The sequence below is a fragment of the Lissotriton vulgaris genome, chromosome 1_1, assembly GCF_964263255.1.
Source record: "Lissotriton vulgaris chromosome 1_1, aLisVul1.2, whole genome shotgun sequence".
NCBI lineage: Eukaryota > Metazoa > Chordata > Amphibia > Caudata > Salamandridae > Lissotriton > Lissotriton vulgaris.
The window spans coordinates 378,328,391-378,344,423 of record NC_141685.1 but is presented as its reverse complement, the minus strand read 5'-3'; the positions used below and the strand labels follow the sequence as shown (position 1 = coordinate 378,344,423).

At 41.0% G+C, this 16,033-nt stretch overlaps 1 protein-coding gene across 1 annotated transcript in view; it reads right to left on the bottom strand.

Moving 5' to 3' along the window:
• The window catches only part of ZFYVE9 (zinc finger FYVE-type containing 9), a 656,288-nt gene that overhangs the window by 316,579 nt on the left and 323,676 nt on the right, over window positions 1–16,033 (bottom strand). The window contains exon 3 of the mRNA XM_086952440.1: window positions 9,224–9,328. Within this exon, the coding sequence (XP_086808566.1) occupies window positions 9,224–9,293 (70 nt within the window). The 5' untranslated portion in view covers window positions 9,294–9,328. The remainder of the gene's footprint in view (window positions 1–9,223; window positions 9,329–16,033) is intronic.

Below are 16,033 nucleotides of genomic sequence, written 5' to 3'. Positions count from 1 at the left end.
CAGTATCCCAATCAAGGAAATGGTGTTTCATGCGGACTGTACTCACACAGACTGCATGAGACCTACTTCCAAAACACTTCGGAGTAAACCCATTTCATGAGGGATGGGGTCATACACTCAAAGGGGAGAAATATAGAGGTGTAAAACTGGCAATATTAGAATACTAGGATCCTAAGACCCCTCTACCTCATATGCGGTAGGTTTAAAATTCATCTATTCCGAATGTTTCTCTGCAGGCGAGATTTTTTGTAAAGAAAATTGGCATTCTTCACCTGATCATAATGTGAGCAAGTTTTATCGGAACCTTTAGGTGATGAATAAAAACAGCATCTTTTCATCCTAAGTAAAGGTTTAGTTTTCCCCAATGACTCCTTGCCATTGATATATTAACTGTTTACTGAACTAGACCAAATGCGAGCGATATAACAACAGCAACATTGCCTATTCTGTCCTAGCTCCTAGTAGGAAGAACGATCACTCAAACCCACATGGCCCTTTCACTGGATCTCCAGTTAGCAGATAAATAAAGGCTCACTTTTATCATAACAAATCAATTCTCAAGATAGTTTCATCTCTCGATTAAGCTAAAAGAAATTCAGGCAACTACTGCATTGGTAACAATGAACTTGCATCATGCTTACAGAACCATCCTTTCCTCCGCATTAATGCAAGTCTGGCTCTATGATTTTCCCTGGCAGCAGCCTGTTTCCACCAGATTCTTTTAAAGGTCTAACTTCTCAGATATGGAGAGTGTTCTCTTAATTGTTTTTACACAACCTCCATCCTGGTTAGTATGGTTAACTGAAAGAGACCCATTTAGGGTCTCACCCTTAAGAGTTAGTCCCCATGAAAAGGGCACTGCAGTCTTACATAAAGACAGAGCCCACAGCAATGCAGGACCAGTCACAATTCGGTTTTGGTGCATTAACTGCCAACACTTGTCCCCAGAGTCAAGGCTTTAGTCCCCTTGAATGCACAGAGCTAACTCCTGGCAGGCCGTTTGAAATGCGACGGAAGCCTCTGGGCTTTACCCAGAAATATATATCAAACCGATTAAGCCACTTAACTGGGTTTCAGCCAGGCAACATTCCATATTCAATGTAAATCAAGTTTAAGGAGTTAAAAAAAGTACCATAGTTCTGATGTAGTCCTTTCATGACAAACTACATATGAAACACTAGTCTAGTACCATTTGCTATCATCAAAGCATGGATAGGAACCAAAGGTAAATTATATGTTTTTATTAGAAGACTGGGTTGGGCGCACGCACAAGCTAATGGTCTCTGTAGGGCTGCCACTCTGCATGGCACTTTCTTTTTTAATCTGCAAGCTTCTTTTTGCCTCCAGACTAGACTAATTGCCAGGGATCAGTGAGTGCTAGTCTAGTGCCAAGACATTCAAGCAGGCAGCGGCATGCAACCATAGCTGTAGCCCAAAATATCCAGAAGTCCTGGTCAAAACAATCGAGGTCACCATATTAGGCATTAGAAAGAAAGTGTAATAACAAGCTTAAGTATGAGCTTTAATGTTCGTGCCACTGGAGAGCAAAATTTAGGAGCGTCGCTCAATGGACAGCATTTCACACAAGATAATGCAAACAATGGTAATAAAGTTGACAAGGATATTAAAATGCTAAATGTAATCTGAATACGTTTGTAAAAGGAATGTACTGTAGAAATAAAACAGGCTACTATAGAATTAAAACGTCATACTGGTGACAATATTATGACAGTACGTTAGCTGAAGCACCAAATGATCACCAGGTCTTCAAATACAGACAGTTCATTTGTCTTGAATATCACATCATCTAATGTCTAATGCATGGAGCAGGGTGTGGCAGGATGAAGCTAATGCAGCAGAAAATGGGCAACAAAAGGGGTCTTGCGGCACAGACGGAAGATTTAGCAGTGTGCGATTTTGGTGTTGGATAGATCATGCACTGGACCTATTGGGGTTGAACATTTGTTATGTCTCAAGCATTATGATGAAAAATAGGACTAAAAGATTAAAACTGATGAAAGGAAAGAAAAAAAATACTTAAGTGTTAAGGTATTTGATGTTTAACTGATTCACCTCTAATCACACAGCTTCCTGAAAACTACATGGAAGAACAGCAAATCCAACCTTAAATTTAGATGCACATAGAATAGTAATTTAATTACAACATTTACAAGGTGACAGCATCCTAAAATATTTTACGTACAACAAAGATATTAGCAATCCTAAGCAGGTCCTGACACTATATTTCGAGTGCACCTCATAGTAACGGAGACATTACTGTTAGTTTTCCCAATTACAGCAAGCCCAGTTTTCTCAAAGGAATTATTAGAGTTTAACGTCCACAAATGAGTTTCCAAATCTTCTCTAATTTATAATTCAGTGATCTATCTCCTGACAAGTAGTAGGAATGATTCATTTTGTTTAGTCAAAGCTCTTAAAAATCAGTTATTTTCGCTTAGACCATACACGTATCAGCTGACATTTCCTTTTAATAGTCTAGCAGTCTCAAAACAAAATACTGCGGTGAAACACAAACTAAAATAAATTGACAGTCGCAAGTGCATAATGTACTTTTCAAACATTAAACCAACTTCAGATGGTAATGAAAATTACGGATTGTGGAGAAAGAATGTGTGAATTAACAATCATGGTTAAATCTACAGTTATCTAAAGATGCCAAAGAATGAATCTTCCACGGTCGGTAGGTACACTACCATTAAAATGGATAACAGTAACGTGTGATATTTACAGCTCTTAAAAACAAAGCGAGTGTGGTATAAAGAGCTATTTCAAACAAGTTATTAACATTAACAAGTAACTCCCATGGTAGTGCGACATTTCATGAAGGGTGTTTTTGCCTTAAGGTCCAGCACCCCAAGTCTTCTCTACCAAATGCCTAAATGCTATATAAAACTTCAAAACAAAATAAATCTGCTCTATGTGGGAAACCGAAAACCTAACAAGCATTTACAATGCAATGGTTTCGCCTTTGGAAAAGTTAGAGCTATTGGCATTGTAAATGACAACATTTGCATTTATGTGTTGGTTTTGAAAACAGATAAATAAATGGCATTGTCATTTACATTGCCATTAGCTTAATCTCTGCAGTCACTCTGCACTCCCTAGTCACTCTGCACTCCCTAGCACTCCCTAGTCACTCTGCACTCCCTAGTCACTCAGCAGTCACTCTGCACTCCCTACCCCTCCCTAGTCACTCTGAAAAGTGTTCTTCCCTTTCTTCTCCTAGTCAGAACCTCATGTCTAGCAAAACAGACAGAAGAAACAGAGGGTATGTAGAATTGCTTGAACCCCGCCCAGATCACAGAATCGTCCTCGATTAATGCTGAGTGACAAAGGGAGTCTGTGTGGATCAAACATTCTCGAACCTGTCCTTTGGGACCATTTATCAGTCGCCTAGTGACACTCAGCATTGTAAAGTTGCTTTTTAGCCACATGATGCCTATGGTACAAATAAATACATATGCATAATTATATAAATATGGTGTGGAAAACAATTAAGAACAAGGCCCACTGAAACTAAAAAGTCTAACCAGTGTAATAGGAAATTGCATGATTTTCCCAGCTCTATAACCTTTCTATAAACCATGTAAACATATTTATTAACTGTTAATTGTAAATAAATAAATAAAATAAAGTTAGTCTTCACAAGTCAGTACAATCTAGCACATAAGAGTAGAAGGATATAGACAAAAAAAATCATACTTGTCAATAAACTTATAAAGCCTGCACTCTCATCATGATTGGACTACATGCTAACCTTAACATGCATGGTCACCGTTCACCCCACCCTGTATGTGCTATATAATGCGTCTCAAACAATGAGGCACTTACTTTTAGATATGTTCCTCAGCACTTTGCAACACTTTCAGTAGCATGAATTCCTTTCCTTTTTATTACACCACGAAATAATATGGACATGCCAAATCAGAATGTAGAACCCATTATTAATCAAGGTTACACAATAATGAACTTGTGCATATGCTCTTCAAGCAACTGAATATCTTGACTACCTATAAAAAAAATCCCCCCAATTGACTGAAATTACTGGGTCCTCATCTTTATTAAAACACGATTTTTGATCACCGGGTTTAGCTCTCATTCGACAAACTTGCAACCTAGTTACACTTTGCAGATGTAAAGCAGAAAAGCCACCGTGCCCCCCTCACCCACCCGTTTTGAAACATTAATAATAAAAAAAAAAATTTAAACAGGGGAAGGGACAGCAGTATAGTTCTATTTAAGCACAGTGCTGAAAAACAAGCGTAGCCCACATTTTAGGCAAAAACAGCAAGATGTATGTGGTTGTAAGCACTGCACTCTTACGGGGCCAAATCTGTGCCAGCCAAAATAATTTATCAAGGTCGGCACAGTTCGTCCCACTTAATACGTGCTTGAACCCACTTACACATGCTATGCGCACATCAAATGTTTCCTTTACATGATCCATTACATCATGGCGCACTGTTTGCTCACGATGACGAGCATTAATAATTATTGTCAGCACCACGCGCTGCTATTGGCAGAGCTTCTGAAGCTATTATGAGGCTGGTCTGAACTGGAAAGTCATGTCAGCTGTGGCTAAATGAACTTGCGCCGGTGTTGTGCCCAAGCTACCACACTTCCCCTGCAGAGGCTGCATCCGGAAATGACGTCACCTCGCCTTAGTCGACCAGCCACAGATGGAGCCTCACCCTTACAGTTTACAAACACCGCATTTCTACTAAGACAGATACATTTTATAACAAAATGGATCATCAAGACGGCTAGAAGGCGGGAGCAGTCAAGGGGTAACTGTGCCATGCGTAGCAACAATAGTACTACTACTTCAAATGTATATACATAAACGGAAGGCAGTGGCACAGAGGAACAAGCACCTACGGACAGCGGAAGGGGGTGCAGGAACGGACAGCGGGAGGGGGGGGCGGGAACGGGCACAGGAACAGCGGGAGGGGGGCAGGAACGGGCACAGGAACAGCGGGGGGGGGGCGGGAACGGAGAGCGGGACATCGCGCAACCCACCCCTGAAAACGACACTTCCAAAATGGCGAAAACAAAGCTTATAAAAAAAATAAATAATCCACCGCCGCATGACGATCGCAAAGGGGCGGGATGAGTAAAAATCGCAGGAACGCCCACGAATCTGCTCCGGCAATGACGGACAGATCGCTCTTCCAATGGTTAGCCTCCATTTATGGAGCTAGCCAATGGAAGAGAAGGCGGGACCAAAGCCAGTACTGTTCTAACATTAGATTTCGCCTGCGCGAACGCTGCTACGCAGCGGATCGCGAGGCGAAACCTAAAAAGGTATTTGAAACAATTGACCCCAGCTTTGAACACGTTTACTCTTTTGGCAGATTTAACCAAAGACAATAATGTTTTTTTCATACAAGATATTTAAGAAGACTTGAAAGATGTACATTGTGATTTAAGCAGCCTAAAAGAAGCGAGCTCTATAAGGTTCTTGTTGTGGCATTCCATCTCCCCAGCAAAAAACAATTAGCCTAATTCAGGAGCACCACCCGACTCGGTAGAACCGACCATGGGATATTATATAGGATTGTCTCCAAATTAACAGCCCCTAAACAGCCCCCAAAACCAGCCACGGTGGGACCTGCTTTGTGTTTGCAAATATATATTTACTATAGATAGGGATTTTCAAGGGATACTGCTGCACCACATCCTCTGACACAAAAGCAATGAACAGAGCTCACATGTACAAGTGTAGCTCATTTTGTTTTGTTATGTTCTCTTCTCCATTGTCAGTCAAATCTAAATCCCTCATTATTGGCATACACTATTGAATGGGCTAGATCTTTCCACCCCTTGATGATGGCAGTCTTGCATTGACCAATTTGACTATGCAATACGTGTTGCCTAGATTTTCACTCTTCCCAACAGCTAAAAGTCGCAATCCTGTGACAGGTCAACCCAGATTATGGGGTTAATCTGTTACAATACTTCTTTACAAAAGGGTCTGATTTTATCCCATCTCTGTGACAAATAAAATAATGGCCTAATGTCTGCATATATCATTGAACAGCCATCAGAGGCGCCTAAGAAAGCAGTGCAAAGTCTGTTTTGGGGTACGTCACATCTATCATTGATTTTACAAGTAGATTTCATAAGCATCCTTCAGAGCGTGGAAATAAGAACCCCCCCCCTCCCTCTGTCCTCCAATCTGGTATCTAAGGATAATTACAAAGAACCCTTTCTCAGTTTCTCAGTGCCCCATGCAAGTGACGTGCCACAGAGTTTCCATTTATTTTCAGTAGTAAATATATATGTTAGTGATGGCTTTCTTGAAGATTCCGCTCTCCCTCCAGGATGGGTTTGCAGTACATGCTTAAAGGTTTCCTCACTGAACTAAACCTCACTCAAGCGTGCACACTACCCACACACTCTAAAGGAGCGACATTAGACTGGATTATCTCAAGAAACAAAGTTGCAACAATCCACTCCATAACACCATGTGACTGGTCTGATCATCACGCCATAACATTCATGATACCTTCAATGAGAAAAGGTAGGATCAGGCAACCTTTCAAGGCCAAAAAATGGACCCGAGACACAAAAGAAGCAAATATGGAACTACTGGTCGAAAGCTGGGAAAGAGACTTAAAGCCACCCAACAACCTGGAAAAAGTTAACGAGCTGACGGATCACTACATAGCAGCTGTCGAAAATATTGTTAATAACACCATGCCATTAAAATTGAAAAGAATCTCAGAGAAGACTAAAAACCAGTGGTTTAACGAAGCACTAAACGAAGATAGACGCAAATTGAGAATGGCCGAAAGAAAATGGAGGCAACACCCATCATCTCCTGAACTGGAAGCCCTCAGAAAAATAAGGAACCAATATAATAAAAAGATCATCAACTCAAAAAAGAAATTTATAAGAGCAGAACTGGATAATGCCAAAAACAGACCACGAAAACTATTTGAAATCCTAAAGGAGCAATCAAACAAACTAGCCAAATCAGTGGTAGAAAATTCAAAAACACCTCTAAGCTGTGATGAATTTTCTACATTTTTCACGGAAAAGGCCAAAACACTCGAAGTAGAGCTTAGAAACTCGGCGTTGAACCTTCCTAACGAACCTCGGTCTACTAACGATGCAGACTCTACAACGGATTGCACCATGGCAAAAAACAAGGCGAGTTGGGAAACATTCGAACTGTACGACCAACACATGATTGCTAAGACGCTCTCAGGAATCAAACCTAACAACCACTACCAAGACCCTCTGCCTGCAAAATGCGTAAAAGAAATCAATCACATCCTGATTCCAATATGGACCGAAATAATAAATGCGTCACTTTCACAAGGGATCCTTCCCGACTGCCTAAAAACAGGTCAAGTCGTTCCCATAATCAAAAAACCCACAGCGGATGCATCAGATCCAAATAACTTTCGCCCAGTGACCAACATCCCTTTACTGGCCAAGCTGACTGAGAAATGTGTGCAGAACCAACTGAGCCAACATCACCAAATTCTCCTTGCTAGACGAATGTCAATCAGGATTCAGAGCAGGGCACAGCACGGAAACAGCGATTCTCCATATTATTGATGACGCGCTACAGGCCCTTGACCAAAATCAAGCATGCTTACTGATTCTCCTAGACCTGTCATCGGCATTTGATACGGTAAATCATGAAGCATTACTGACCAGGCTACGGGACAGGATGGGATTATCGGGAATTGTGCGGAAATGGTTTGATTCCTTTTTACAGAAAAGAACGCAGCGCTTCCTGGTTAACCAATCAACCTCACTTCCATGCCCTATCTCAATTGGAGTCCCTCAAGGATCGACACTATCCCCAGATCTGTTTAACCTATACGTCGAACCACTCACAGAATTTCTCCAAAAATCTCAAATATCTTATCACATGTATGCTGACGACACGCAAATATACTTAAAGATCGCATCCCTAAAAGATTTGGAATTAATGAATGAGACACTAAAAATGGCACTTCAATGGTTAACCACAAACCACCTGAAGCTGAATGCATATAAAACAGAGTTCCTACTAATTTTTCCACCAAGGAGCCATACAGAAATAAAGGAATGGACGAAAGTCGTGACTGCGCTAAACTGCACCCCAACCCTTGTCAACTCAGCTAAATCTCTAGGAATCACCCTAGACATGAAAGCCCACATTAACTCAATGGTGAAAAGTGCCCGCTTTCACTTGAAGTACTTAAGAAAATTGAAACCATTCATCACAGAGTCTGACCTCAAATTGGAAATCCAATCCTTAGTTATCTCGAGGATTGAATATGGTTGCACCACCTTGGCTGGATTACCAAAAACGTCCACAGCACCACTGAAAGCCTGCCTTTACGCTGCGGCAAGGCTTATCGCCGGAACCAGGAAATATGATCATATATCCCCGCACCTGAAAGTATTAAACTGGCTACCGTATGAAGCAAGAATCCAAATGAAGATAGCATGCATCACACACAAAGCATTACACGACAACACCCCAAGATATCTAGCCAAGAAAATTCAGTTGTCCGGTGGCAACCGACCAGCTAGGAGTGCTGAGGAGTTGCTACTACGCCCAGCCTTCTTCCGAAAGAAAAAAACCTATGACAGAGCGTTCTCAGGAGCTGCCCCCAGAATTTGGAACTCACTCCCTCCAAACATCAGGAAGATCCAGAATCTGGTAACATTCAAGCGGGAAGTGAAGAGCCTGCTGATGAATAGAAACATTACTTAGTGAAGAACACTGTTCATGGTTCTGATATACTACTGCCTTAGTACAGATCATGTACGCCATTAGAAAGGGAGGCATAGACAATACTATAATGGAATACGTATCCTATGATATGAGAACAACCTAAAGGCCACTAGTAATGGTTATTTTGATTAATAAGGAGAACAGCATCTTTCATGAACCTATACCGAGCTACCTCATATTTGTTATATATACATGTTTTTGTTATTAATTTAGTCATAGCATATTTATTTACGCTAACGTTCACATGGGTTACGAATATATATATCATCTACCTCACAGCGGTTGCTCGCTAACTGTTTATATATATGTTAACCCTTTTCCTCTCTCATGTTAAGCGCTCTGATACCCACGGGTCTTGTTCGCGCTATACAAAACTTTATAATAAATAAATAAATAAATAAATGTTGGGCTTGGTCTGATCAGTTACAAACAGAAACCTCAGGTTGTACTCATGCTTACCTTCGTTTTGCTCAAATTCATCTAACACCTTGTCCAGATTATACGACTCCGTTTGAAAGTAGTTCTCCATTTGTCAAAAAACACCATCCAGTTCTTTACCTAAACCTGACAAAAAGAGACAGATTACTCAATAAGTTTGTTTTGCAATCAAGTAAGGTTATTTCAAACAAACACACAACTGTAATATTCTAGGAATCAATACACTTTACAAATTCCACAACAAATAAGAACAAAAAGAAAACTGACAGCAGATCAAGCCAGTCAGGCTTATCAGGTTCCCATTTCAAAGACTACACTAGAATTCCAGAACACGGTCCGTTGGCCGACTTTCCCCTTAGTAACTCTGCAATACGGATTTTCAATTCATGTACTGTGTTTGTCTACACCACTTCTTGTAAAAGATTGCTCATTGGGTTTTTGTAGAGAGTCCCGCAAGGAAATATTCTTCCCTGAACAAGCATCAATTAATTGCAATCATCACAACAATGATGCACTCGTCCTTACCTCACCCTCCCTTTTTCTTTGTAATGTAGAGGCCATGTTTTTAGTGCCCAACGCCACTTAAATTATTTTTCGTTATGTCAATTTTTTGTGTTGAAATTTCCCTTGCCTCGTTCCTTACTTCTGGACGTCCGTTTTGATGACCCAATGACCAGTGAGGCTCTCGCTCAGGTGCTTTCAAAGAATGCAGGCATTTTCCCTTCCAGCACCTCACAATGATCAATAATTATCTTTCTTGTTACTTCTCCCTAAAGCTAAAAAGGCACAAGCAGAGATACAGACAGCACTTACATTGGAAATGTCTGTCTACCTGGAGTACAATAGATGCCCCATTTTCCAAAGCTGGCTTAGTCACAATGCTATTCGGCACTGATCTACTAGACTTTTCCGACCCAGTCCCGCATTTGATTCTTAATAAATTTCCCTTTCGGTATCCTGGTTCTCCAATACCTTCAAACTCTATTAGGCAATATACTCTCCAGCACTCCAGGTAAGACCACATCAGTTACATGGGAACTCACATTTTACCCTTCCCAAAGAGAAAAGCATTTCTCTTGCTCTAGGTGTGGCATTCATAATTCCTTCAGAATCTGGATTTTATTCAGGCGGCCACCCAAGATTATGTGTTTGTATTCTAAAACTTCAGCACCTCACCTTCGCCTCTTGTACAATCCTCAAAATGTATGCATTCCAAACAGAAGCCCGTGCTTGGCTACAGTTTTGATATATAACAATGGTGTTTGAAACAGACAAAATGTAAAAACACTTTAATGAACTGGTACCCCAATATTCAAGCAGGTACCCATATGCTACCCTCTGAGCTTGCAAATACAAACCTGTGCCTGGATTAAAGCAGGGATTATTGGACGATCTTCTGAACAAGGAAATAAACTGCAGCTAAAACATCAAGTTTCAAAGAATTAGATGAACCCTCCCTAGTCTACATGAGTTTAATGAGGAACTGCTGGACATCACAGACCTTTTAGTAAAGTGGCAAATGGGTTGTACGATTGGGTTCACAGATATACAACCACAAACATGTATGAAGAGAACAGCTGCCAATCACACATGGTGAGGTCTACCCGAGACGTTGGATAAGGGAGATTCAAGAGGGATCAAAGCCCATTTAACAGTTGCTTTATCTAGTGATACTGTGACAAGGCCTGTGTTAAGGGAGGTGGCTATGGGAATTATCACCTTGTTGTGATGGTTAAAACCATACAAACATTTTGAACAAACTACTGAATTTATGTCAGGTCACGTTTCTGAACATCACAGGAATTTTGGCGAGTAATCTGCACATACACAAGGAGACTGCCATGCCGAATGTCCTCATTTTTCTAGTCGCTGTCCTAAAAGTATTGTCCATAATCCATTTATAGTAGCACGTAGATATCTAGGAGTCTGTATCTTGAAGCTATGGTGACATTGCAATCAGGACCAGATACTCAAATCTCCAATGTGATGACTCTTTTGTTATGGTGACTTAGAAAACTAGTAGATGTTTCAAAGTTTGAACCCAAACATGGCTCCTCTAGAAATATTATAGGCTACTTTCACAGTTGAGTTTTCATTGAGACTTTAGACTTTCAGCATGGTTGGACCTGGCCCTTTTTGCAGGGTTATCCCCAAAGCTTTTACCTTCTTCCTCCTAGTTTTCTGGCCTTCTTTTAGTTGGCTTTAGGAATCTGGGCACTTTACCACTGCTAACCAGTGCTAAAGTGCATATGCAATGTAATGGTAATTGGTCTTTCCACGATTCAATATTTGATTTACTATTAAGTCGCTAGTATAGTGCTCTGTGTGCGCACAGGGCCTGTAGATCAAATGCTACTAGTTGGCCTGCAGCACTGATTGTACCACCCACATGAGTAGCCTTGCAAACATGTCTTGGACCTGCCACTGCAGTGTTTGTGTGTGCAGTTTTAAACTGCCACATCGACCTGGAAAGTGCACCCAGTTGCCAGGCCCAAACCTTCTCTTTTATTACATACAAGACACCACTGCGGTAGGCCCAAGGTAGCCCTATGGGTAGGGTGCAGTGTATTTAAAAAGATAGGACATGTACTCTGTGTATTACCCAATGAATTTCGAGCCATGTTGGCTCTTCGTCAGGGGTCACTCCAACACATAAAAAGGCCATTTTAACTTACTGTTCAATACAAGGATGCTGCGTAAAATGAAACACTACATCCCCCAGTGCTCCACCCTAAACAACCCTCTTGTTACCTACCCCAGCCATATCTTTTAGACAAAGTCCCCTTACTCCAACTCGTCTGAACTCGTAACCTTAACCCTCCCGCAATGTCTCACATCCTCAAAAAGTAAATCTAATAACAAATGAAAGAAAACATGCTCTCCTTTTATCACTCTAAAATCATTTTCCCAACCCCGACTTTCCGTGACAACCTGGCTACCCCATTTCACCTCTAATTCCAAGCTAACTAACGCGTGTTACCTCTTTCAGAACCTCAATCGGCAAACTGCTCCACCTCATGCATTTCACTCCGTAAAAAAACAGTAACCATCCCTACTGCTCAAGCCGTTATTTAAGGTGTGTCCTCCTACATCTGCCCCTCCCTACATCCTGATTAGTTAATCGAAACTGAAACGAACTGGTTTTTGAAGGAGTGAAATGCATGAGATGGAGCAGTTTGCCGATTGAGGCTCTGAAAGAGGTAACACGCTTAAGCTTGGAATTTGAGGTGAAATGGGGTAGCCAGGTTGTGATATAATACGACGAACTTTGGAGCAAGTGGTTTACTAATTAGGGATTATTTCCCATTTCAGCAGTGCGATGGTGGGGTTAATGAATAATGTGACTGTTTTCCACATATCTTGTTAATAGCCTGGGACGGTTCTCAGCACCCGTCAGCACGCACTACAAAGATATGATATTAAAAAAAAATACAGATAAAGTAATGAATAAATAAGGGAAGGAGTGCAATCTCTCTTACATATTTTTCTCACTTTTGGAAAGTTGTCATTTTCTTACTTTAACCATTATGTGCCTCTGCCTGTCGGCAGAATTTATGTCTGGGTTAGGATGATAGTTGGGTTGTTTGTGCATTCATGCTAGACAGCCACACAAAAGGAGCTGAGGTGGGCCCTGCATATCCTGATGGCCCATCACCAGACTGATCGGTCTTCCTGAGCTAGAGTGGTAGGAGGAGTTGACACTGACACCTGAACAGGGATGTGCCTGTCCTCACACAAAGCTGTCTCCACCCCCCTGTAGTGTGTCTGGAGCCAGGGCAGGGAAAGGCTGGGTCTTGTGCACTACAAATACTTTTCTTTGAAGTTTGCCTACTTCAGAGACTGGAATGGGTATAAGTAATACTGGACCTCTGACACCATATAGTCAGAACACTTCTGAGTTGAGGACATTCTGCCAGGAAGAAGAGCTGGATTGCTGTCAGAAGATACTGCCACTTTGGTGGGAGCTTTGCTGTGCTGGCCTGCTGTTTCGGTCCTGAGATTGAAAGGACTGGACTTTGCTTTCTACATCCTGCTTCCAAGGTTCTCCAAGGGCTTGTGTTTTCTTGCCTCCGGTTAAGAAATCTAAGGGCCATCAAAGACTTCACCTGCATCTTGCTAGCAGTACCTGGACGTCTCTGCTGGGAGTTCTGATTGCCAAGTGGTGGCACTGCCCAGACTTACACCGCTCGGGTTTTGCCGACGCAGCAAATTATCTACTCAATCATCAAGACCACTATGCACTGCCCCAACTCACACCGCAGCCCTAACCTCCCAGATTTGGGAGGCAGGGTGGGGGGGGGGGGGGCTGATATATATATATATATATATATATATATATATATATATATATATATATATATATATATATATATATATATATATATATATATATATATATATATATATATATATATATATATATATATATATATATAGAGAGAGAGAGAGAGAGAGAGAGAGAGAGAGAGAGAGAGAGAGAGAGAGAGAGAGAGAGAGAGAGAGAGAGAGAGAGAGAGAGAGAGAGAGAGAGAGAGAGAGAGAGAGAGAGAGAGAGAGAGAGAGAGAGAGAGAGAGAGAGAGAGAGAGAGAGAGAGAGAGAGAGAGAGAGAGAGAGAGAGAGAAATTCACTTTGGGATCAGCCTGCCTGCTCTGTGCCTAGCTACCAAGGGGGAATGAGTAGGGATTATCTTAGGTGTGTAACCTACTTAACCTAATTAGAGTGGCATTCCTGTCTGGCTAAAGTGCATAACCTAGCCAACCAGAACCACCATTTCTAACATTCATCAACAGCAAAGCAGTGTTTTGAAACAGCATTTTGTTAAAGGCTTATGATGTTTGTTTTTCACAGCACAAACAGCCTATTGGTTTAGTTGGTTGTATTATGTAATAGGATGGCTTTTGGAGATGTTGCTTCATTGTGCAGCGCAGCTTCTAGTATCGCATCTGCATTTTGGCTAGCAGTAGAATTAAAAGGTCAGACTCCTTGAAACATGAACAGCAAGTTGCAGTAGCCAAGAGTAAGCAAGGGATAAGCTGGTTGTTTAGAGATTGTTGTGGAGCACACGACATACAATCTGAGACGAGGCCCGAAAGGTGATGGAGAGCCGAAAGCTGGTTTTCCCAGGGATAATTTCAGGGAGGACAAATCATGTTATGTGGGTCTAATGTAGATAAAGGGAAGTAATTATGCGTAATATGCCCCAGAGGCTTAACTGCTGAACTCTGTTAGTGTATTCAGGCACAGACCTTTGGAAGACATTCCTTGACAGTAAACAGTGGCGATGTGAGAATGGTTGTGCTAGAGAAAATGGCTCAGATAATATTCCTTATTAAATTAATATATGTACAAGAGTTTGGATATCTTATCAACAAAATACTCTTTACCCTCAGAAATACAACCACATGAGGAGAAAGCAAGGTGTTAAGTAGGGCCTTAAATGGATCTCACCTTCACCTAGATTAAAAAAAAAATGGACTTCAGCAATATTTCTGCTTTACATTTGCAAACCATACCAAAATACAATTTATAAATGTATGCATCAAAATCAGTGCACTATGAACCAAGAAAATCCATGTACCACTGACTTTACAATCAATTGTGCGTCATATATATATATATATATATTTATATAGTTAATGTAGTTTCTCAGCTGCCACCAAGTGACTATGATGCACTGGGTTTAGTAACTCTTGTTGAAGGGAGCTTATTTTCCCAGCTTTACCCGTTTGACCCAGGTCCAAGAAGACTATGGGGTGAAGATGAAGAAGAAAGTGTCACTGCCGACGATGGCATTGTGGAAAACATTTAGAGTGGGCACATTTTACATCAAGTACTGCGTTCATGCTGCAGGTTTCAGTTAGTTTGATTTTCAGGCCAGCAGTGAATGCAGTGGCAATACTGTGCATAACCAGTCATAACTAGGAATTAATAAATTACAATTTTGGAGTGCTTTTGAGCAGCAATTACCAAATGTCGTCAATGAAATTAGAGAGACCTGTATAACGTGTGGGTTCCAGAGCCACCAGTCTATACAGGGAAGGGGCTAAAGGAGAGGGGGTCCCTTGCTGGGAAATAGATAACCGGGTATTGGTGTTGCATTCAAACTCACCAACACCCAGTACATTTAAGCTCCTCAGAAGGAATTTAATAAAAAGTTGAACATCATGATGTCCTGAGATTACTGCAATGAAAACGAAACTGTATAACCTATTTGAATGAAAGACTTATCACAATGAAAATTGATGAGGATTTTATTGTGTAAATGTAGAATGAAGTGCAGGCCTTTTTTTCTGGCATCCAAAGAACTCTAAAAAGTACCCTATTCAACATCCTGTTGATTCTCATTGATTTTCATTGGGGTGTCCTCTACTGAGGACATCTTCTAAGGTACCCCCACAGTGGTGGAAATCTCCTGCCAACTGTGCAGTATGCTAGACTAGCTTGGCTGAAGGTGGCTGCATTTACTAGGTTGTTGCCTTATCCGTAGAATCTGTACTCTAATTTATGAAGAATAGCCGTATAAACTTAGGGAAACTTGAGGTGCATGTTTAATAAAACGTTGCAGTTTCTTGTTGTTGGATTAATGCTATATTTTAAGAGTTAATACCCCGTGATGTAATTCAGACTTCGCTGGGGCTCTTAAAAGAAAATGAAACTAAGTATAGAGAACCTTTCAATTCCCTGATGGCTTAAATATGGGGGAAAAACATTTAGTGTATCACTATTATTAGAATTTCTTCTGATACCTCCTCATTAAAGAAAAGCTCAACTTTCATCTTGATCCGAAACTGGGTGATGGAGTAGCAGATGCTTGTTGGCAAACATACACT